This window comes from Nelusetta ayraudi, unplaced genomic scaffold (assembly GCF_046127955.1).
Source record: "Nelusetta ayraudi isolate G7.1 ecotype Tasmania unplaced genomic scaffold, CSIRO-AGI_Nayr_v1 ptg000082l, whole genome shotgun sequence".
NCBI lineage: Eukaryota > Metazoa > Chordata > Actinopteri > Tetraodontiformes > Monacanthidae > Nelusetta > Nelusetta ayraudi.
In genome coordinates, this window is record NW_027466132.1 from 302,501 (window position 1) to 322,982 (window position 20,482).

The following is a 20,482-nucleotide window of genomic DNA, read 5'->3' on the forward strand; positions in this document are numbered from 1 at the left end:
TTGCTCTTTCTTTCTGTCTTTCTTTTCCCTTCCTTCGCCGGCGCTTTTCTTTGAACTATTTGAGACTCTTTACATCACCGGCCCGCTGCTGCTCACACACCGAATGGCGGAGCCTCTCCCCAATGCAACAAGTTCATTTTGGAAGGACTGTAAAGTAAACGCCTCTTCAACATGATGAGTATACGACCTTGTCGGCGCTTTGCTCGGCGCTCTGCTCGCCGGTTGGCTGCGACGGGGTTACTAATGAGCGAATGTTCTGATGATGAAGCCTTTTTCCAAGAATCTTTTCTCCCAAACGCCCGTGGCCTCTGGATGACTCCCCAAGGAGACCATTAATTTAGATATCAGTAACTGTGTGTGTGTGTGTGTGTGTGTGTGTGTGTGTGTGTGTGTGTGTGTGTGTGCTCCAGTGTGTTTTGAATGTGAGTGGGAGACCAATGTTGCTTTGTGGGTTTTTTTGTGTTTTTTTTTTTTGGTTGTTGTTTTTTTTTTGTCCTTTATCTCAGGCACAAACCAGCATGAGCAAAAGCAGCTCGAGCAGAAGGCTCCTCCGAGGACGTCCGCCAGCAAAAAATAAATAAATAATAATAATTTCGTATCGTACAGCCTCTTAAACTCCGGGTAACTCCGCTGAGCCCAGCATCAGACCACCGCCGCCACCCTTATCACACGTCCCTCCTTCCTATCATCATTCTACGCCTTCACCCCAACTCGCTCCCTGACGCCGCCCCAAAACATCCTTCTATGTCAACACCTCGCAACCCCCGCGGTGGACACTGCCTCAGAGCAGTCCTGCTAGTCAGTTTGAGGGAGATCAGAGACCGAAAACTTTTCTCACATTTTTGACTAAAACCATGTTTTTGTTTTTTTGGTGTTTTTTTTTCAATTTTTGAGCATGTTGAGATTTTGCATTCTGTCACTCCATTTCTTCATATCCAATCTTGGTCGAGTGTATACTACCTCAGAACAGTCCTCCCAGTGAGTTTAAGGGAAATTGGAGTCAGATTTTTGACTAAAACCATGACTCTGGGGTCATGTTTTTTTTTTTTTTTTACAATTTTTGAGCATGTTGAGATTTTGCATTCTCTCACTCCATTTCTCAATATGCTGTCTTGGCACAGTGGAGGTTTAAGTACACACACACACACACACACACACACACACACACACACACACATGCATGCGCGACAAAGGCAGCCAAAATGTCGACTGTAGTTCCTCCCTCCCACATGTGTCACCTTGGCAACACACACAGCGACAGTGATGAATTTAGCTGCTGATTGCGGGCCAACACATTATCTCCAAAAGGCAACAAAGGTGTGTAACTGAGTGGAGTTGTGATGACCTCACCGCGGGAGGCCCCACCCGCTTCATCCCCTGTTTAGAGCTCCTTCTAAACAGCTTCTAAAAAGTTTCTCCCACTGTCCCACCGCCGCTGCAGTTTTGCAAAATTCCCCCATTTCAAATAACATTTGAAATGTAATATTTCACTTTGTGCAAGCTTATAAAGAAAGTTTTGAGTCCTTTAGATACGGTATGTAACACAAATCCTTCCTTTGCGTTTTCCCACTTTTTTTGATGTCACAAAGGGCACTAATAAGTAATTGTTAGCACTGCCAGGTTACTGACGACGCCGCCAGCCTGTTTTGCCCTTTCGGTTGCCAGTTTGGCAGTCGTGCAGAGCAGCTGCAGAAGTCTTTTTTTCTTTGCATGGGAATATAAACATGAAAGCTGAACTTGGAGGCAGCGACTTGGAGACGGCTGCGTCCGTGAGCGCGGTTCCTCCTTGACCCTGCTGGCTCAGCATGAGCTCACTCCTCTCCTGGATGACAGAGCAGGTGCTTCCCTCCTGCACACCGCCGTCTGCAGCAGATAAACCTGGTTGACGTTGCCAATGGTTTCCCAAACTAGTCTAAACACAGCCGAAGCAGCGGAGATGTTCGCAACACTCCTGCAGGTGTGTTAGTATTCTGCCAGTGAATCTGGCCCAATTGTTGTTGGACTCTCGCTCCTCGGCCTGGCGCGTAGTAACAGTAACTGGCAGGAGAGGCATCATTTTCTGCCCTGAACACGGCTCGATAAGTAAAAAGTGTGGAAGTCTAAGTTAATAAATCTGTTTTATAACATCATGATAATAGATCGTGACATGGACAGAAAGCCGCTGATTCATTTTCTCCATGCGGTCCTTTAAAGCAGCCAAGTTTTCACTTTTGAGAGAGAAGATTGAATCAGTCTGGTGCTGTGCTAGCCACCTGCCCGCCTAACAATATCCTAGAGTGAGTTTTTTAACATTTGAGTGCCTGTGCATGTGACCGGAATTCCGACTGTGCCCCCCAGTGCCTGGCGGACTGGTCCCAGTAAGAACGGAGCTGATATAAACAGGCCCGGTCGTTCCCACGTCTCTGTTTACACTGGGAGACCCTGCCAGAGCGCTGGATTCCCTCTGCACTGCAAACCTACACACCATCTATCTCTGTCTCGTACAGAATGGCTTTATACACACACACACACACACACACACACACACACACACACACACACACACACACACGTGCGCGCTACGGCCATGCAGATAAGGCACTGCCGCGGTCTTCCAATTTTATTTGAGTCATTTTTAGTCTCCCCTCCTGTGTTCCTTCAGACTCTCCTCGTCTTTTTTTCCCCTTGTTGTTCTTCATCCTGGTGAAGCTTTGGTCCTTTCGGAAAGAGTTCCCACAAACCCATCAAAGTCGTGCAACGCGACTCTGTTTTACAACCCTACAGCATACGACTCTCCAAAGCTCTATCTTCACTCTCGAGTCCTTCTGAGAGGGCCTCTGATGTGCTCCCAACATAAACAGAACAGCGGGGGCCTGACAAACAGGTCTAGTTTACAGGCAGAGGAGAGGTCACCTCCAAGAAGAGACGTCTCTGCAGACTCGGTTTTTAAAGTACCTACTTAATAGGTTTTTAGACCCTACATTTTTTTTTTTATTTCTACTTAACTCTAGCAGGGGAAACATCGCGCTGTAATATTAATTGTAAAAAAAAAAAACAGATCTCCAGTAAACTGTGTTTTTAAATGTCAGTTTACAGCTTCCTGCAAAAACCCGTCGTTTAATCCTCCCTCTGAAATTTATGCCCTGTGTACCTTTCACATGTTTGCAACGGGTCACAGCTGCGAGGTGGTCTCACAGGGCGGGACCCACACCTGGCTGGGGTGAGATGTAGCCACTGAAATGGGAAAGTTATCATTGGGGCAGCCGTGCCCTCTGTGACATCACAAAGAGCTGCTTCCAAGCGATTTCTTTTTGTACATTTTCTAAACAGATTATTATTGGAAAACATTTTAAGGTGAATTTGGCTCAATTGAGAACCGACTTTTAGTTAACATTGTACTGTTTAATAGGAAATGCACTTCTCCAACTTTAATTCAACATGAAAGTTGAATTCTAATATTAAACTTAAGGTTCGCCAGCCTGGCCGCCTGTCAATACTGCTGTGAACAGGTAAACAAACAAACCCACTGACAGTAAAACTTTATTTACACAGAGAGACAGAGAGAGAGTTCACAGTGATGGATTGGCTATTTATTCTTGGACATATCTGCATCTATAAAGGCCTAAGTGCTCACATCTGTGTGTTTACACGGCACATCTTATGACCTAATGAGAATAAGAGCATTGTTCCCCTGGGAATCGGCCGCCCCAGTGATGCGCAGCCCCAACAATCTATAAACATACTCCTGCACCCTGCGTCAGTGCACGCAAACACACTCGCAGCGTCGATGCTGCGAGTGGCCCAATTTCCCCGACTCGCTTTAAATCCAAACCTTTATAGTAAACATCTCGGGACATCTGAACAAGGCCCTTGTGCGGAGTGGACGTTAATCACAGGCCTATCGTTTTGCCAGCAGAATTAAATGAGAGGGAAAGAGACAATTTGGTAACCAGGGGAGGAAGAACAACAAGAGGGATGAATCATAAAGAAGTTATTTTTCTGTTTTGCTTGGGCCGGGGCCAGGCAGGAGGACTGTTTGCGGTGGTCCGAGCAGAATAGCTGGGTTCACAGGACACGACGCACAAATGTGCATAAGCAAGCAATAATTCATCTGGGCTAACGTGGATTTGAAGCAACAACAAAAAAAAAAAAAGATGTGAAAGAGAGCACACACACAAAAAGGCCATGCATTCAAATCTGTTTTGTTAAGCAACTTGAACTCCTAAATACTATTTGTCATTCTTATCAGTTAAACGCTCTAACAGTACGGCGTGAAAAATTAGTCATAGTTGGGTAAGTTGGATGGGCCTGCCTGGGAAAAGAAGATTAAGCTGGATTTGATTTGTTTAGTTCACTTTAAAGTTTCTGCCAGTGCAGGATGGGACGCTGCAGCGAGGCTGCAAATCTTCTCATTGATAAGAAAAAAACACTCTGTTGTCTCCAAACATCAACCACCTTCTTCTGCGCTTTTGCCAGAGGGGCGTTTGCCGGCCACATGTTGCCATTTTCACTGGGAGGAGTTTCAAACTGAGAAAAAAAAAAAAAAAGCGCCTTGATGTCAGTGCACAATAAACATTGAAATCAGGCGTATGCAGGGTCATGTCACGAGCCCCCTAAGTGTAATATTGGCACATGCAGGATGATTACATTACATGGACAAATCTTTGGCTCTCAGGTTTTTGACGTTTCCTGGAACTGCGCACTGGTGATTCAAGACTTTAAAAAACAAAGCAAAACAAAACATAACAAAACAAAAACAAAAACAAAAAAAAACCCACACAATTCTATTTAAAGGAAGACATCTGAAATCGTCAGAAATGTATCTGATAGAAGAAAGGGCAAAAAAAAAAATAGCCCTTATTGTCCACATGGCGGCGCAACACATCATCATTGGTACTCTGTTCACCGTTCGTGAAGGCGATCAGAAAACCATAGTCCTATTTAGTTTCGCAATTTCCGTCCTTTTCATTGAGTGTGCCTTGATATCTCATACGCATACGTGCATTTGATAGAATATAATTATAAACCCGATATGATTGAATGCAGTATTGTGAGGATGAATGCAGGCCTATGATTTAAATAACAACTACAGCATTTTTACACTTTACATACCGCTACAGGAGATTGTAGTTCGTCATTTTACTCTTTTGCGACTGCTAAAATATCACTACAAATACAGACACGTTTTTTTTGCTTCTGAACTCCACTTGTAACGTATCTGGCAGTTGCTCCTGCTATTCTATTTTGGGAAATATTTGTTTGACGAGCGACAAACGTTGTGTTCAGTTTCGGCTGTGTATTTAATTCAGTTCCTGCCATGAACGGTCCCTTCCGCTGTGCTGTTTTATTTTGAAACAAACCGGAAAAGAGTGCATGTTGCTAGTTTCCTGAGGGTGCTGCGTCCGCTGGCTACCCCGCAATTTCCTATTTGTTTATTTTATTCCCTTTGACTTTCCGGCCTGGTTAATGCTTTGGAGTCAGAGCACTGAGCTATTCGAAGAGGTACCTAAGAACACAGAGTAAATATTTCTGACGCACACGAGAATATACCTTAAACTACTGAAACTTGGAGCATCGTATTGAGGTTAGCCGACCTGCTAGCCATCCCAGCTAACAACTTTTCATTCATTACTGGCCGTGCACTTTTCTTTGTTGCCGGCGTAGAGGGCAGCTCTGCTCTCAACACTAGCCAGGGAACATTGAAGGTGTGTCACCCCGGTCTTTTCACTTATAAGTGTAGCGGTAGAACCATTCATTATTGCTCGTTCGTCTAAATGATGGAAATAACAGTTGCGCTTGCGCTGTATTTTTTTTTTTTTTTTTTTTTGGTGGGGGGGAGACCAACGGCTTTAGCTAGCATCATTTCTCCTGTGTTTTATCAGTTGCGTTGCTATGCGATATCCCACTGGCCAGAGTAACGCCAGAATTAACGGGTGTTGTGTGTAAAAAGTAGTTAAAAACAATGAGACGCGTCTGGAATTTATCTTTCCCTCTAAGTCTTTAGGAAAGTTTAAGTCATTAGCGCGTAAGCTAGTCTGGACGAAATACTTGACGTTCTTTTATAGCATGTTGGTTCAATGCGAGATGTAGAAATACAGTGCACTGTTTGGAGCATGGGGAATGGATGTACCTTTCTCATATGTAGGAAGTTAATAGACTGGTTGTAGACGTATCATTTATACCTCTGATCCATGCAAAAGTCTAGACTGCATATAGCGGGGTTTGTGATTATTTGTCATAGTGATATTTGTGTACATTTAAACTCATTAATGACCTCTCTGAATGACCTCACGTAGGTTTTCTGCGTCTCTTCCGCCCCTCGCAGCTCATTTCGTCTCCTCACCTGTCTGCGAAATGAAGGTGATGGCTTCGTCAATGGTAAATGTCTGAGAAGAAAAGCACCCGTGGCTCTGCCGCTGCACTACACACTTCCCCATGGATTCCAACAACGATGAGGCGCTTGATATTATTGTCACCAATGTGGTGGCAACCTTCAGGACCAGGTGCCACCTCAACCTACGCACCATTGCCTTAGAGGGGACAAATGTCATCTACAAGCCGGAGGCAGGGGTGAGGCAACTTTCTAATGCTGGCATGCAGAAAACACACACACACACACACACACACACACACACACACACACACTCACTCGTCCGGCTTGACTGCACGCTTTTGTCCCTGTTGCAGAAAGTCCTGATGAAACTCCGCAAGCCCAAGATAACGGCCTCCATTTGGTCCTCGGGGAAAATCATCTGCACTGGAGCAACGAGGTAAACATGACACACTTGTTCACATCACCCAGTACATACTTGGGGGGGACCTCGTACTTTCCCCGAAAGAAAATAAAAAAATAAAAAGTTTTTTGTTAATGTTTTGATGAGTGTGAGTGTTGTGTAATGCTCCTCTTCCTCTGTCCATTCTGCTCAGTGAGGACGAGGCAAAGCTGGGCGCTCGCCGCTTAGCGCGCTGCCTGCAGAAACTGGGCTTCAAGGTGGGAATGATGTTGTTGCTAGCTTCACAGTCACTCTGCAAATAGCCTCCCATTATTAGTTCTTCCCCTGTTTGGAATTCAAATGATTTCATTTTTAATTTAAATCTAATTGAACCAAAAAAAAAAAGAGAAAACAAGCCGGTCAGATGTTTATCTATTTTGTTTGTGTTTGTGTGCGTTGTCTCCCCCCAGGTGAGGTTCTCAGCCTTCAAAGTTGTCAACGTGCTGGCAGTGTGCTCCATGCCCTTTGCCATCCACCTTATAGACTTTACCAAGAACAACCGCCCTATTGCAAGGTAGCACCACGCTTTGCATCACACCACTGATCATCCTCTGCACCCTTTCTAGCCACATTAAGGCCTCGTTGCAAAAGTTGATCGTAATAGTGTGACTGATTTCATTTTGTTTTAGTTTTGAATTGAAAACGGTTGGAACCCCACAACTACACATATAATAATAATAGTAACAATAATAATAATAATAATAATAATAATAATAATAATAATAATAATAATAATAATTCAAACAGTTTGAAAAGCTACGGTGCCACAATTTTAACTCATTTGTGAGGAGAAGATGACCTCTAGTGGCGAATCATCGGCCAGCATTTGGATGCCAACCTGATTCTCTTGATTTTATGCAGCCATATGTAGTCGAGTGCAAACACCCACACAAAGTGGTCAGTGTGTAATAACGTCCCCCGTCTTTCTCTTTTCTTCCCCCTGCCTGTCAGCTACGAACCAGAGCTCCACCCTGCGGCCACGTACAGGATCAAACACCTCAAAGCCACCGTACAGGTGTTCTCCACCGGCAGTATCACAGTCACAGGTACTGAACACTCCCCTGTTTGCACAGAAATAGACACACAGACGCTCGCTGGGTCGCGCTCCTCTGCACACTGCCAGAGGGCTCGCGCTCCCGGAGGATTGAGGTCGCGTTGCAAAGCACTTGGAGGAGTTTTGTCACAAAAGCATTCCTTCGTTAACCTAGTTCCTCAGGGAATGTTATGCAGAGGAATGTCATTTTAAACGGTGTGCAACCTTTCAAGGGATCCGTTTCTTGGAAATGCCGCAGAGAATGCACACTTTATGTGTTGTTAGTTTGTCTTCATTTGCTCCTATTAAGCGTTTGTGCTTACTTAAAGGGAGGCGGCTCTGTTGCACCATGTACCTGCATTTGCAGTAGCCTAGCATGTGGCCCTGATAGTAGCATGTATGCTATGTTGCAATTGGATGCTTTGAAATCTTAACCCACTGGGCCTTTAAAAATCCACAGACTCCACAGTGCAGTGTAAGGAGTCTCAGCAGTCATGGCGTCATTTAAGCCCTCACTTTTGTCAGCGTTTCAAGATGCTCACGTTTTATTCTGTTTTTTCTTCTTTCACCCCAAATCCTATCGCCCCCCCGCCCCCCTCTAAAAACAAAACCACACACACTCCACCTGCCTCACCGCAACAACCATTCAGGACCAAACGTGCAGAATGTGGCCACGGGTGTGGAGCAGATCTACCCTCTGCTGTTCGAGTGCCGGAAGCCCCGCTTGACTTGAGCTGGACTCGAGGAAGGAAGCACCTTGTCTCTGGATGTTCGCTCCGCCACCACCTTCACCTTGTTTATATTTTAAAGACACGGCACCTTTTAACATGACCAACGGACTTGATGCCACCTCAGACTTTTAAATATTCTCACGTCTTCATCTGGATCCTTCCAGACCTCCGTCTTACAAAACTCCCATTTGTGGTTTTTAAAGAAGCTGCTGCTTGCTCACCTGGATGATGCAGCAGTGGATGGGATGAAATCAGGCTACTTTTTTTGTGTTTCTCTGGATGTTTTTTTTTTTTTTGCATGGACACAGATTCAACAGTGTAACCGACGCTCGGCTGCGAGCGTGAAGCCGCCGTCTCACCGCTGAGTTGCCTCACCTTGTTCCGCCCGCCCCCCCCCCCCCCAAACCTGCCGGCCACCAGATATTACTCCTTCCGCTTCGGCCGTCTGAAACTCCGTCCATGGCCCGTCAGTGGTGTTTGTGCAAACGCAAAGAACTCTCTGACTTGTTCATATTTTTGCTCGTCAAAGTGCAAAAGTCAGCACAGACTTCCTGCTTGGATAAATGACGCGTGGACACAACAACGGTCTGTACATATCAGGTCACGGTTTGCATTCATCTGAACTTTGTTAGTTTCTTCCAGTTTACACGTTTGTCCGTCAAGTCTATTAAATGTTTTGTGTTTCTCTTCTTAGTTCTGCATTTCACCAAAATAAACCATTTTGAATTGGTGATAATGATAAATTCAGGTTCATTTTGCTGGCACTTTTACTTAACAAGTTTGTTTTGTTTTTTTAAAGCGTAAGCGAGGCTGAGGAAAGGCAAAAATATTTAAAATTACCTGTTTGTTTTTTTAAGTCATAGGAGGAATCAAAATGTATCTGAGGAGTTTGTATGTTTGGATCATGGCACGGTGGAAATAAAACATTTAATTGTAAAATAGTAACAGAAACAGACATTTCGAGCTCCGTGGCTGTTTGCACCCTGCAGGAGGACGGGTCACACAGTCATATAAGTGTCTGATGCAGCATTAACAGTGACTCTTATATATCCAGCTTGTCATAAGTGTATGAAAAAGCCCCGACGCGTCCTGAAATAACTTCCTTTTTTTTATTAAACTCAAAGAGGAAAAAAAGAAACAATGAGCGATAATGTGCAGACAAGACCTGTCATGCCTGACGTTATGTGGGATGGATTGTTTAAAGTAGTGTTAACCAGTGTGCTTTGTGGCCCTTCTCCAGAATTTTTGTATTTTGTATTAAAAAAAATAAAATAAAGGTTATGTTGTAAAACGAAAAACGAAATCGCTCTTTGTGCTTTGGTACCCGGAAACGTAAATTGCTCATACAAAACACATGGAACATACAAAAGTATTGACTTTGAGGCACACTTGCAGAGTCCAAAGTATTCACGGTGCAGACAGGCATTCATTAGAGGTGTGTTCTTATAAATATTATGCAATTTCCTAGTTTATGTTCCCAATTTTAACATTTTGTACAACTGGCTGACTGGGTGACTGTTGAATCAACAAGCTTGAAAAAAATGACCGACTGTTGCATGACTGGGAATGCCAACAAGGCTGCCGGTAAATTCAAGCTGCACAACCTGTCTTGCACATGAGTTCCGTCTTCTTTATTCGCCATCATCCACTTGAGGATGTTGGTTTGCCAAAGGGGACCAACTGAACAATACAATGTGTACACTGTGCCGCACAACTTTATTTATTTATTTTTTATTAATTTAAAGTCCATTTTGAATCAGAAATTGGTAATAAAACTAGATACAAGTGTTTTTTCCATGTTAATACAACATCGAAACCCCCCCCAAGAACCTGAATCGTGGCGTTCCTAGACTTCACTCCCCTGATTCCCGATCCTGACGCACATTGTCTTTGAGGTCATTGGTTGAATCTCTTCTGGCGAGAGTTGCGCCGCTGCGTCCTGTCAATGAAGACCCGCTGGCGTCTCTTTGGATGTGCTGCTGCCGCTGCCGCTGCCGCCGCTGTTCATCAGGCCCTGCTGGGCGCCACTAGGAGGCTTCCTTTTCCCAAAGAGTGGCACCTTAAAAGGTTTCCTGTGTAACATCACAGAAAAGTACACATTTCACACCAGCGAGATGATTTGACCCTTTAAAAAAGAAAATGTGGTCACGGTCGCGGCTTACTTCTTGGCCAGCTCTTTGGAGATCTCCTCCAGCGTGCGCCCTTTGGTTTCGGGTATGCAGAGGATGACAAACACCAGCAGGGCGAAGCTCATGGCGGCGTGGAGGAACATGATGTTCGGGAGGCCGATCTTCTCTGGAGAATCGAGAGCAGTGGAGAACGCACTGTTTCTCACTTTGTCGTGTTTCGCTGCGTCACACTCACGATGCAAATCGCGGGTCACAATGCTAAACTAATGCTAATCCTGTAGCACTCGGAGAGCTCTTAATCAGGGGACACAATTACCAGCCGGGAGCAAAAAAATATAGCACACGCGTCTGCCTGTTTTCTCGTGAACTAGTCGAACCTGTTTGCTGAGAAATTCCTGCCTTCAGTAGCAGGTCTCCGCTGGGTTTTACAGGGACACGCACAGCGTGCTCTCTGTTTTGACTTCCCATGTCACCTCAGGTTGTCTAACGATAACGTTTTTCTCTGGCTCTTAGGTGAACTCTCACGGAGAGTTTGTTTAGCTTGCTTCGCTTTTGTCTGAATGTATGCTTTATAAAAAAAAAAAAAAAAAAAACATATTACTGGAAATCAGCCCTTTGTGATGTCACAGAGGGTACTGGTACCTCTCCCAGGTTGGCTAAAACCGAGCCTGCCAACAAGGTGAGGGCTAAATATGCCGTTTTTCTCGTTCGTTTTTGTGCGACCGCTCAGCTGAGATACGACAGCAAGCTGGGCCGCTAATCCGGCGCGTGTCCGCCGCGCCGCACCGTCGCATTACATTGTCCATCCACGGCTTATTTAGGTGGAGTGCAGACCTGTAATTTGTATTGATTACACACCTGTGATTGTGAGGAAGGTCATGGAGATGAGCAGGTTTGTGGCCCAGTTGACGGCAGACACCACGGACACGGCCTTCCCTCTGACCCCGGTGGGGAAGAGCTCACTGAAGACGACGTACACCACTGGGAAAAAAGGGCGGGAGTGAGGATGAAGGGAATCAAGGACACTGTTTCTCTGGGTGTGTCATGTGGAGGAGGAACCCCGAGACAGTTCTGGAGGTTCACACACTGGGGTCAGTCAAGATGCCAGTGAAACATATCAGTAGGGATGCACTGATACCGCTTTTTACAAAACGAGTAGGGTTTGAGTACTTTCAGTACTCACCGATACTGATATTGAGTGCTTGATAAGGCCATTATAGAATTACTGACTACAGCACTATCAGCATGTCTTCCTAGAACATGAGCGACTGTCACAAGTTTCACTGCAGTAAAAACACAAGTTGAACAAAAGTGTCATACGCGTACACGTTCAACTGGTGTCGGTGTCGTGGTATCGGCAAGTCATTTACAAGTATGAGTACAGTACTCAACCCCATTAGCCGTATCTGTGTATCCATACATATAATTCTAAACAGCAGCCCTGCCCAAGTCTTTGATAATCAGCGTTGCCCTTCGTACTTCACACAGTGAACCAGGCTAATAACGAGTACCAGGGTTCTACATGGCAGTGACATAACATTTGTCAATTGGCGCCGTCCAAACCAAAGTTGTGTGTGTGTGTGTGTGTGTGTGTGTGTGTGTGTGTGTGTGTGTGTGTGTGTGTGTGTGTGTGCGTACGTGCTAAGCAAAGATAAACACCTGAACCCACTTCAGAAAAAAAAAAAAAAACTGAAGCGCAAAGCTAAGACAAGATTGGCCCAGCGGGCATCCTGGTGTGAATGACGCCCGTCTCTCAGCGTGTTTGCTGACTTGTTGTAAGGAAGCCGAGCGGCAGGAACTCATCAGTGTGTGTTATGTCATAAGTTAAAGTCTTCACTGAGCAATTGAAGTCTTGAAGAGTCTCAAAGGCAGTATGTTGGGTTGTGTGTCCTATTCTGAACACCCGCTGTTGTTTGTTATTGCCGATAAAGAAGACACGGCCAAGCAGAAGCAGGTATGTGGATTCAAAGCATTGAAACACATGCAAACATAATGAACATTACCATAAGACATGTGCAAGGTGATTAGGAACCTACGTAAAACACCGTTACGAGTGCTTACTGGGTCCGAGGCTCATGGAGAAGGCCGCCACGTACACCAGCAGGCTGATGAGCGACGCCCACTTCAGCGAGGCCGAAACCTCCACGGGGGTCGTCGCCCCGACCGACCCCCACGTCCCGACGTCCTCCTCCTCCGCGAGGGTCCAGTTGGCCTCGCCGCCAACCCACTGGCCCGGCTCCGAGGTGCTGTGGCTGTAGTTGAAGGTGCCGCCGGTTCGGTTGAGCCCCCCCGCCGCCGCCGCCGTGTGACTCCGGCACAGACTGTTGAGCTGCGTGTGGCTCTGCATGGTCAGCGTGCCGAGCGCCGCCAGAGTCAGCGCCATGGCCACGGCGCCCACGATCAGGAACTTCTTGGGCCCCACCTTGTCCACCAGAATCACGGCCGGCACTGTGCACACCACCTTGACCACGCCGAAGCCCGTGGAGGCCAGCGTGGCGGCGGCGTCGCTGCGGAAGCCCACGCTGCGCAGCAGCGGCGAGGCGTAGGACAGGATGTTGGGCTGGCCGGTGGCCTGCTGGAAGAAGGCCAGCGTCATGCCCGTCAGCAGCCGCGAGCGCAGGTTGGCGCGGCCGCTCAGCAGCTGGCCGTAGCCGTGCTCCGACTCCTCCTTCAGCCCAGCCTGGATGTCCCGCAGCTCCGCCTCCACGTGCTCCCGGGCCCCGGCCCTGATCCTGGTCAGCACCGCCCGGGCCCGGTCCACCTGGCCGCGCGCCACCAGGAAGCGCGGGCTGGGCGGGAGGAACAGCATCGCCCCCATCTGGAGCAGCGCCGGCGCCACCACTAGTCCGAAGGTGTAGGCCCAGCCGTGGTGCACGGCGGCGAAGGCGTAGCTGCAGCCGAAGCCCAGCATGACGCCGACGACCAGCATCAGCTCGAAGAGGGTGACCAGCAGGCCTCGCCGCTCCCGGGGAGAGATCTCGGCGATGTAGAGGCACGCCGCCGTGCCCGACAGCGCCGTGCCCATGCCCACCACCACGCGGCCCAGCGCCAGGGTGACCAGTGAGGTGACGGCCGCCAGCAGCACGCTGCCTCCCACCACCAGGGCGGCGCTGAGCAGCAGGGAGAGGCGGCGGCCGTAGCGGTCCAGGACGGGGCCCCCGACCAGGCAGGCGGCCAGCGAGCCGATGAGGACGGAGCTGACCAGCAGTTCCTGCTCCTGGCAGGACAGCGAGAGCACCACGCGCAGCTGCAGCAGGACCCCGGAGGTCAGGCCCAGCTCGTAGCCCATCATCAGGCCGCTCAGGGAGGCGGCCACAGCTGCCACCACCACCAGGCGGCTGCAGCCTGCGGGACGGAGGGGTGGAGGAGGGGACACGGAGACACAGAGAGTGTGATGTAAGAGATCCGGCTGACCCCTGGGAGCTCATACGAGAAGACAGTGTGCCGCGCTACACAGGCACGTTTCTGCCAGCTCAAGTGTTACGGCTTTGGAAGGCTGAGAAGTTACTCTTATTTTCTTTTGTTCAGACAAGTAAGTTGGGCCGGAAGGATGTTACCCACTTGATAGCTTCCACTGTGACCCCGGTCTTCTGCAGAGGTGTCGTCCAGCGTGCTGCCGACTCGTCATTTAATGGCTGCCCGACTGGACGGACCTATCAGAGGCCGTCGAGTGGGCCGCGCCTCCTCCGCCTTGGATGCTCTCTGGGGAAGTGGCTCTGATAGGTCCGTTAGGTCGGCCGGCTGTTTAATGACGCGTCAGCAGCACATCGGATGACGCTTCTGGGGGGAAACTGAAGTCACAGTCGAAACTGTCGAGCAGGTAACATCCTTCCTGCCAAACTTGTCTGAACAAAAGCAAATGAGAGTAATCGGTGAAGAAAAGAATTTACATTTTTAGCTGAGAATTTGTCCGAATCAGAATCAGAACAATGCTTTCATCCCCAAGGGGAAAATACTGTTCATAGCAAAGTGTGCGAGTAGAAATAAAGAGCAAAAGTAGGCAAAATAATAGAAATTAAGTATCAAGTAGAAAAGTAAATAACAAAATGAAATTGTGACGTCCTGTCATTTCTGTTTACAGATTCAAAATAAAGTTTAATATTCTAATATAATAATTCTAATATAATGCAATACAAACAATAATAATATGGACAAATACAAATATATATACACAGAGGTGAAAGTGTATAAACATTGGTTTGTGTACTATGTTTGACATTAATTACGATTTAATGCTCAGAAAGAATAAGTGAAATTAGCACACAAACAAGCACACGGACGTACATGCGGGCTCCACTGTGGCTCAGAGTGCTGCCACTAATGGCTCGATGTCAGAAATGACCGTGGCAGTGTCAAGACTCAACTGTCATCTGCCTCAAGTACAGGATGCACCGGTGTGTAACGAGTGTTGTGCACCTTGCGTGGCTTTGTCCTAATCAGTAAGTCTATGTCTAGAGTGCTGAGCGTGTGCAATTAGAGGTCAGAAGTCCACGAGTGACACGCACCTGCAGGCAATCATGTTATCCTTCCTGTGTGCGTTGCTGTGCTCTTTGTGTGAAGCGTGTGCGCACGCCGCGCGACCGATCGTTGCAATCAGCCAGATAGGAATAATAATTGAGAGGTGGGCGGCTCGGCATGCAGACGCAGACACATCGCTGGTGTGATAATGTGCCATGTTGTGAAGGGTCATAGAGAGTCACTGATGGTCAGAATTCACAGTTGCTCTTTCTCGTTTCTGTTCCCCCGAAGAATAAGCACAGTGTGTGAAAACGCAAGCACGTCGCCGGCTCCTTAAAGGAGCTCAAAGCGCCACCACTGACCACTAGAGGTCGTAGTTGTGCTCTGCAACAAGCCATCTCCCTGCACGTCCCCACATTTAAGTTTTTTTTCGACGAAACTGTCAAATTATTACACTCATTCCAATTATTTCTTACGGCATTTCTCAGGCATCTTAACGCTGATCTAAATCCCGTTTGGTGGAATTATTAGTGTGGAAAAGTCATTAAAAACATTCAAAGAACAGTCTGAATGAAATGGCTTTCTAATGGTTACTTTTTTTCCTTTGGTCTAATAAGTGAAATGAGCAAGTACCAAAGTACCAAGATTGACAACGACACTCCGCCCAGGTCAGAGTGACACAGGAGTGAACAACTAATCAGCACCAACAGCGACATGAATCAGCGTTTGACTTTAATGATGAAGAGACCCAACATCCAACAATGTGCAGGTTCAGCTGAACCACCGGCACGTTGATGGTTGTGCAAGTCAAGTCAAACATGTGCGAGTCACCCGAGCACCACTCAGCGTTTCCATCTGTGACGCAAGACGTCGTCGATCGTTATTAATTCATCTGATCATCGCAGGAGGTTAAGCTGTGCTGGCCGTGTTTCACGTCGCTCTTCCGTGTTTACTGAGGCTCGGTGGGGGGGAAAAATATTTTTGGGCTGAAAAAACAGGTTCAGCCTCGCTAAACATTTGCCTTAGTTATGATGCGACTTATTAAAAACCTGGATCAAACATTAACCAAAATTTGAATGAATGTTCTGTGAGTCATGTTGTTGCCGATGTCAAAGTCCTTGCAGGCTCACAAATAATTGAAAATAAAAACTATATCTAGAAACAGTAGATTATCCCTTTTTTTTAATGCAGAGATTAACTTCCTGCTAATATGAATGCTTTATTGCACCGTCGACGTATTTGGTTATCCGTGCCCTTTGTGACATCACAAAGGCCCATTATCCAAGCACTGTTGATTTTATGAATGACTATTTTTTTTAAATATTTTTTACTTGTTGCTGTCACCTTCCGTACAATCTGCCCTACTTTTCTTTTGTTTGTTTGTTTGTTTGTTTGTTTGTTTGTCCTCACACGCCAATGGGACCTGTGGCATTCCCAGAACGCATCTCCAAACAAAAAGGAATTCCAAAACGTATAATTGTTTAGGAGGAGACGGTGCGATTGTGTGCCAGTCTGAGAAAGTATCTCGATGAGCTGTCGCAATAACAACGACTCAACAAACTCGCACAGCCCTCGGCTGCCACCTGCATACCTGGGCTGCCGCTGGGTGTGGGGACTTTCTGGCTCTCCGAGGAAGGAGACGCCATCATCTTGGTCTCACTTTCAGATTCCATGGTGACAGCAGGCCTAGGAAGAAAACAACAACACAAACAACAAAAAATATCATATAATATAATATAGAAATATAGAAAAAAACAACACAAACAACAACAAAAATCGTAATATATATAATTATACATCATAAAACACACAACTTCTTGTTACTTCTTTATATGCTCGTTCAGAATTTCTCAGAATTCAAAAATTAAACTCAGCATAATTTAGACCAGCTCGGTGAATCAATTATCTTCGGAAAAACTGCCATGAACAGAACAGGCTCAGGCCTGTGTTAGAAAGCAGCCTTAAAGGGGCGGTTCGCTCAAAACCGAAGATGTCACCCATTCTCCAACTCCCCGAGATAGATTTTCTAGCATTTTCTAAACCACGCTGATTTGGACGGAGGTGAAGAACTGCAGCGGCTGGAAGCTGACTGAGGCCAAGCGAGAATATAATGGCGGAATAGAAAAACAGAAACAGAAACCTGCAGCAGCTCTGCAGCTGCTGATAAAAAAAAAAAAAAAAAAAGAGGCTGGAGTGACTATTGTGGCTAACAAACAAAAAAAAACTGGACGGCCAAGTCAAACTGGACAGCCGAGTCGTCTGGACACCTGCAGCAGCACAGACGAGCACACAAAGTGTTTGCAGTGCAGCCCAACCTGGGGACGGGGACGAGCAGCAAAACGGGCGACAGTTCAGTTTAGACTGAGCTCGTCTCTGCCAGCGCCGAGTCGTCTGTACAGGAACTGCATGAAACCATGTTAAAAAATAAAAAATAAAATTTTTATTTTTGGCTCTGTTCAGAGTGACTCCAACAAATGTCCACTTTGTGTAGTTTCTACTGCCACCTGTTGCACCACCCGGGTAACAGAGGTCATGCACTGTGTCCAGCGAGAGAAGGCACTCAGTGGCTACTTCACTTCACTTAACTACTTGATACTTGGCTGCCTGACTAAACTTACCCTGTAACATATTTGTATATATATATATATATTTTTTTTTTTAAAGTGTAAATCTGATTTGAGAGTCTGTTTGTTTTTGTTCAATTTTCTGAAGAAAAATTCTCAAATGTGACTCCTGCCAGCGGCCCGGAATTAAAATGCTTTTGCCGGAGTGCACCAATAAATATGTGTCAGTTACATCCACTGTGCCATGTCAGTCTGAGCTTTGAGGGACAACTTGACAAGCCCGTGGAGATGCTTCAGGCTGCAGGTTTAGTGAAGGTTGTTCAGGTGAGCACACAGAACTGAGAGATAAACTATGTCTATGTAAAATGAAGAGAGCGATAGCTGCGATAAAACAGACTATAAAGTAATTTGACTGGCTTAGTGCACCCGTATAAATAGCTCAGCACTCGCCTGGAGGCTGCCGATACGAGTGGGTCCCTGAAATAAAAGCTCACAGATAAGTAGCAGCAGCCGTGTTGGAAACACAATTGAAGGTTGTGCTCCCGTATAAATAATAATAATAATAATAATAATAATAATAATAATAATTATTATTATTATTATTATTATTATTATTATTATTATTATTATTATTATTAATAATAATAATAATAATAATAATAATAATAATCGGTGATGTATGTTACCTGTCAGACCTTTGAAATGACCTGTCATGTTAGTCTATGGAACTTCTGCGCATTTTTCTTTCTTTTTACATTTAAGCAAACTCGTGCAACTCTGCTTGGAAAGTTGCGAATTAATTGTTTAGCGTTCTGTTCCTTTCTGCCTTCAGCCGAGGAAAACAGCAGTAGTAGCGGCAGCAGCGGCTCTGCAGTGAGAGTGAAGCCGAGAAAACTCGCCGTTTTGTGCCCAAGGGGATTTCAGCGGCGTCGAAAAGTCGCTTTCCGCCGCGGTCGCCTTACCTGACACTCCCCACCGCCGTCGTGCTGTTCGCTGGCCTCCGTCCGTCCGTCCGTCCGTCCCGTCACTCCATCGGCTTCTTGCTCGCTCTCTCTCTCTCTCGCTCTCTCTCTCTCTCTCTCTCTCTCTCTCTCTCTCTCTCTCTCTCTCTCTCTCTCACTCTCACTCTCTCTCTCACTCTCACTCTCTCTCTCTCTCTCTCTCTCTCTCGCTCTCGCTCTCTCTCTCTCTCGTGTCTGTACACGCACGGACCTTGTTTTGGCAAAAGTCTCCACTCGGGCCCCGCCCACCAGTGCCTCCCCCGACCCTGCCGTCGCAGCCAATCAGAGGCGAGGATTTCATCCGTGGGCTCCTGAAGTGAAATTCTATTCGCTGAGACGAGTTCACGGCTTTAACTTTTACTCCCCCCCCCCCCCCCTACGCTTCCAAGCACCGATTTATTCACGTCGTTCATACCAAATATGAAGCGCCCATGTCGACTAACTTGAAAGAAAATGTTGCACTCTTCTCTTGCTAAGTCGTTTAACATTAACTTTTAGTATTTTAGCCGCTGTAATGATATTCGTTTTTATTTTTTTTCTTCTCCAAAATGCACCTGCATCAATACGGCTCTGTCCGTCAGACTGTGTGAAAACAAGCTGCGGGGCCCCCTGCTGGCTCCTCTGTCATGCTGCAGCGAGCATCGGGCCGCACTCACACCTGCCCTGATGCCTCTCAGATGACAGCGCGCAGCCCCGCGTCTGCGTGACTGGCTGCCCTACTTTCGTGTTTTTAGGACCGGCGCGTCCAGATAAGGCCGCAGCAGAATTGGAACCTCGGGTTGGGTTTTTTTTTTTTATTATTATTATTATTGTTGCTGCTTGGACTTGCAGCTGTCTGACCTTCGAGCTTGGCCCGCTGTACTCCAGAGGTGGGAAGTAATGAAGTATAAATACTGTACTTATTTGTATTTCTTTTTACTTTTACTCCATATATTTGTACCCAAATGACTGTACTTTCTGCTTTTCAGGTTTGAAAATCATGCTTTTGTGTTTAAAAGATGCAAATCCTGTTCAAACTAATTCACTTATGATTCATTATAGTTGCTGGTACTTAAAGTGGAGCTGTTTGAACTGTGCTGCTGTGTAGTTGAATATAACGGTGGTAAAAAAAAAATAATAAAAAAAGTAGAAAATAAGTTTGGTTATTGTTCTAAAAAGTGTAAACATCAAATTTTGGTGCACTGGTCATAATTATTAATGACTGTAGTTTGATTGTGCCTCAGTTGAAAAAGAAAAAAAAAACTATACCATTAAGAATAGCAAAGCTGTTAAAAATAATCTGTTAGGCTCATGCAAGACCTCTGACCTCTGACCTCTGGAAAGTTCAGTCCAGATTATCCTGTCACGACAAAAATATCATCACTGTTTCATTGATGGCAAAAAAATGTTCTGAAATGTACTTTTCACTTGAGTTCATTTCAGAAGCTGTACTTTCTTACTTTTACCTGAGTAAAGGAATTGAATCAGTGAGCAAAATCACTTTTTTTTTTCTATTCTCGCTGATTTCCATCTAGTTAACAGAATAACTTAAAGAAAATTCTCAACCACTGTGCAGATCGTCACTAACTAACAGCTTGGGAAACGGGAGTGCAACAATCGAATGAAACCACACTGGCCGATCAGCCTGGTATGGTTTATCTTCTCGTTGTTCTATGTATGAAACTGAACAGCCAGAACAGTTCCCCCCCATTTTAATTTGAACACTTGAAACTGGTTTACCTACATATCAAGACATCACCTCAGCTCACCTCCTTACAGTTTGTCTGTACTGCCAACTGGACGTCCTGTCCTTGGGAGTACCTCAGCAGTGAAGA

At 46.1% G+C, this 20,482-nt stretch overlaps 2 protein-coding genes and 1 long non-coding RNA gene across 10 annotated transcripts; 2 read left to right on the forward strand and 1 right to left on the reverse strand.

Moving 5' to 3' along the window:
• Window positions 1-5,329: 5,329 nt before the first annotated feature.
• Window positions 5,330-9,788, forward strand: tbpl1 (TBP-like 1). Of its 8 annotated transcripts, none has more exons than XM_076044559.1 (7): window positions 5,330-5,481; window positions 6,340-6,549; window positions 6,667-6,749; window positions 6,907-6,970; window positions 7,163-7,266; window positions 7,704-7,798; window positions 8,436-9,788. In XM_076044559.1, the coding sequence occupies exons 2-7, from the start codon at window positions 6,415-6,417 to the stop codon at window positions 8,516-8,518; spliced, it is 564 nt and encodes a 187-aa protein (XP_075900674.1). In that variant the 5' UTR covers window positions 5,330-5,481; window positions 6,340-6,414; the 3' UTR covers window positions 8,519-9,788. The 8 variants fall into 8 exon arrangements, with proteins under 8 accessions (XP_075900674.1, XP_075900669.1, XP_075900673.1 ...); XM_076044554.1 differs by having other exon boundaries at window positions 5,336-5,481; window positions 6,305-6,549; XM_076044558.1 differs by having other exon boundaries at window positions 5,339-5,684.
• Window positions 9,604-18,807, reverse strand: slc2a12 (solute carrier family 2 member 12). The gene is made up of 6 exons (XM_076044551.1): window positions 18,630-18,807; window positions 16,695-16,789; window positions 12,707-13,990; window positions 11,504-11,626; window positions 10,679-10,811; window positions 9,604-10,588 (listed from the first exon to the last, which is right to left on the reverse strand). Exons 2-6 carry the CDS (start codon window positions 16,774-16,776, stop codon window positions 10,459-10,461), a joined length of 1,752 nt encoding a protein of 583 aa, XP_075900666.1. The 5' UTR covers window positions 16,777-16,789; window positions 18,630-18,807; the 3' UTR covers window positions 9,604-10,458.
• LOC142900335 (uncharacterized) lies at window positions 12,105-12,516 on the forward strand. Its single transcript, XR_012928882.1, has 3 exons — window positions 12,105-12,243; window positions 12,292-12,403; window positions 12,435-12,516. It is a non-coding gene; the product is annotated as an uncharacterized LOC142900335 (long non-coding RNA).
• Window positions 18,808-20,482: the final 1,675 nt, after the last annotated feature.

Excerpts from the sequence above, each read along its gene's own strand:
- tbpl1 (XM_076044559.1), top strand. The coding sequence starts at position 6,415 with ATGGATTCCAACAACGATGAGGCGCTTGATATTATTGTCACCAATGTG. Across the intron at positions 6,971-7,162 it reads TGCAGAAACTGGGCTTCAAG|GTGAGGTTCTCAGCCTTCAA; the intron begins GTGGGAATGATG and ends GTCTCCCCCCAG. Across the intron at positions 7,267-7,703 it reads AACAACCGCCCTATTGCAAG|CTACGAACCAGAGCTCCACC; the intron begins GTAGCACCACGC and ends CCTGCCTGTCAG.
- slc2a12 (XM_076044551.1), bottom strand. The coding sequence starts at position 16,776 with ATGGAATCTGAAAGTGAGACCAAGATGATGGCGTCTCCTTCCTCGGAG. Across the intron at positions 11,627-12,706 it reads CTCCATGAGCCTCGGACCCA|TGGTGTACGTCGTCTTCAGT; the intron begins GTAAGCACTCGT and ends CTTTTTTCCCAG. Across the intron at positions 10,812-11,503 it reads GACCTTCCTCACAATCACAG|AGAAGATCGGCCTCCCGAAC; the intron begins GTGTGTAATCAA and ends TCGATTCTCCAG.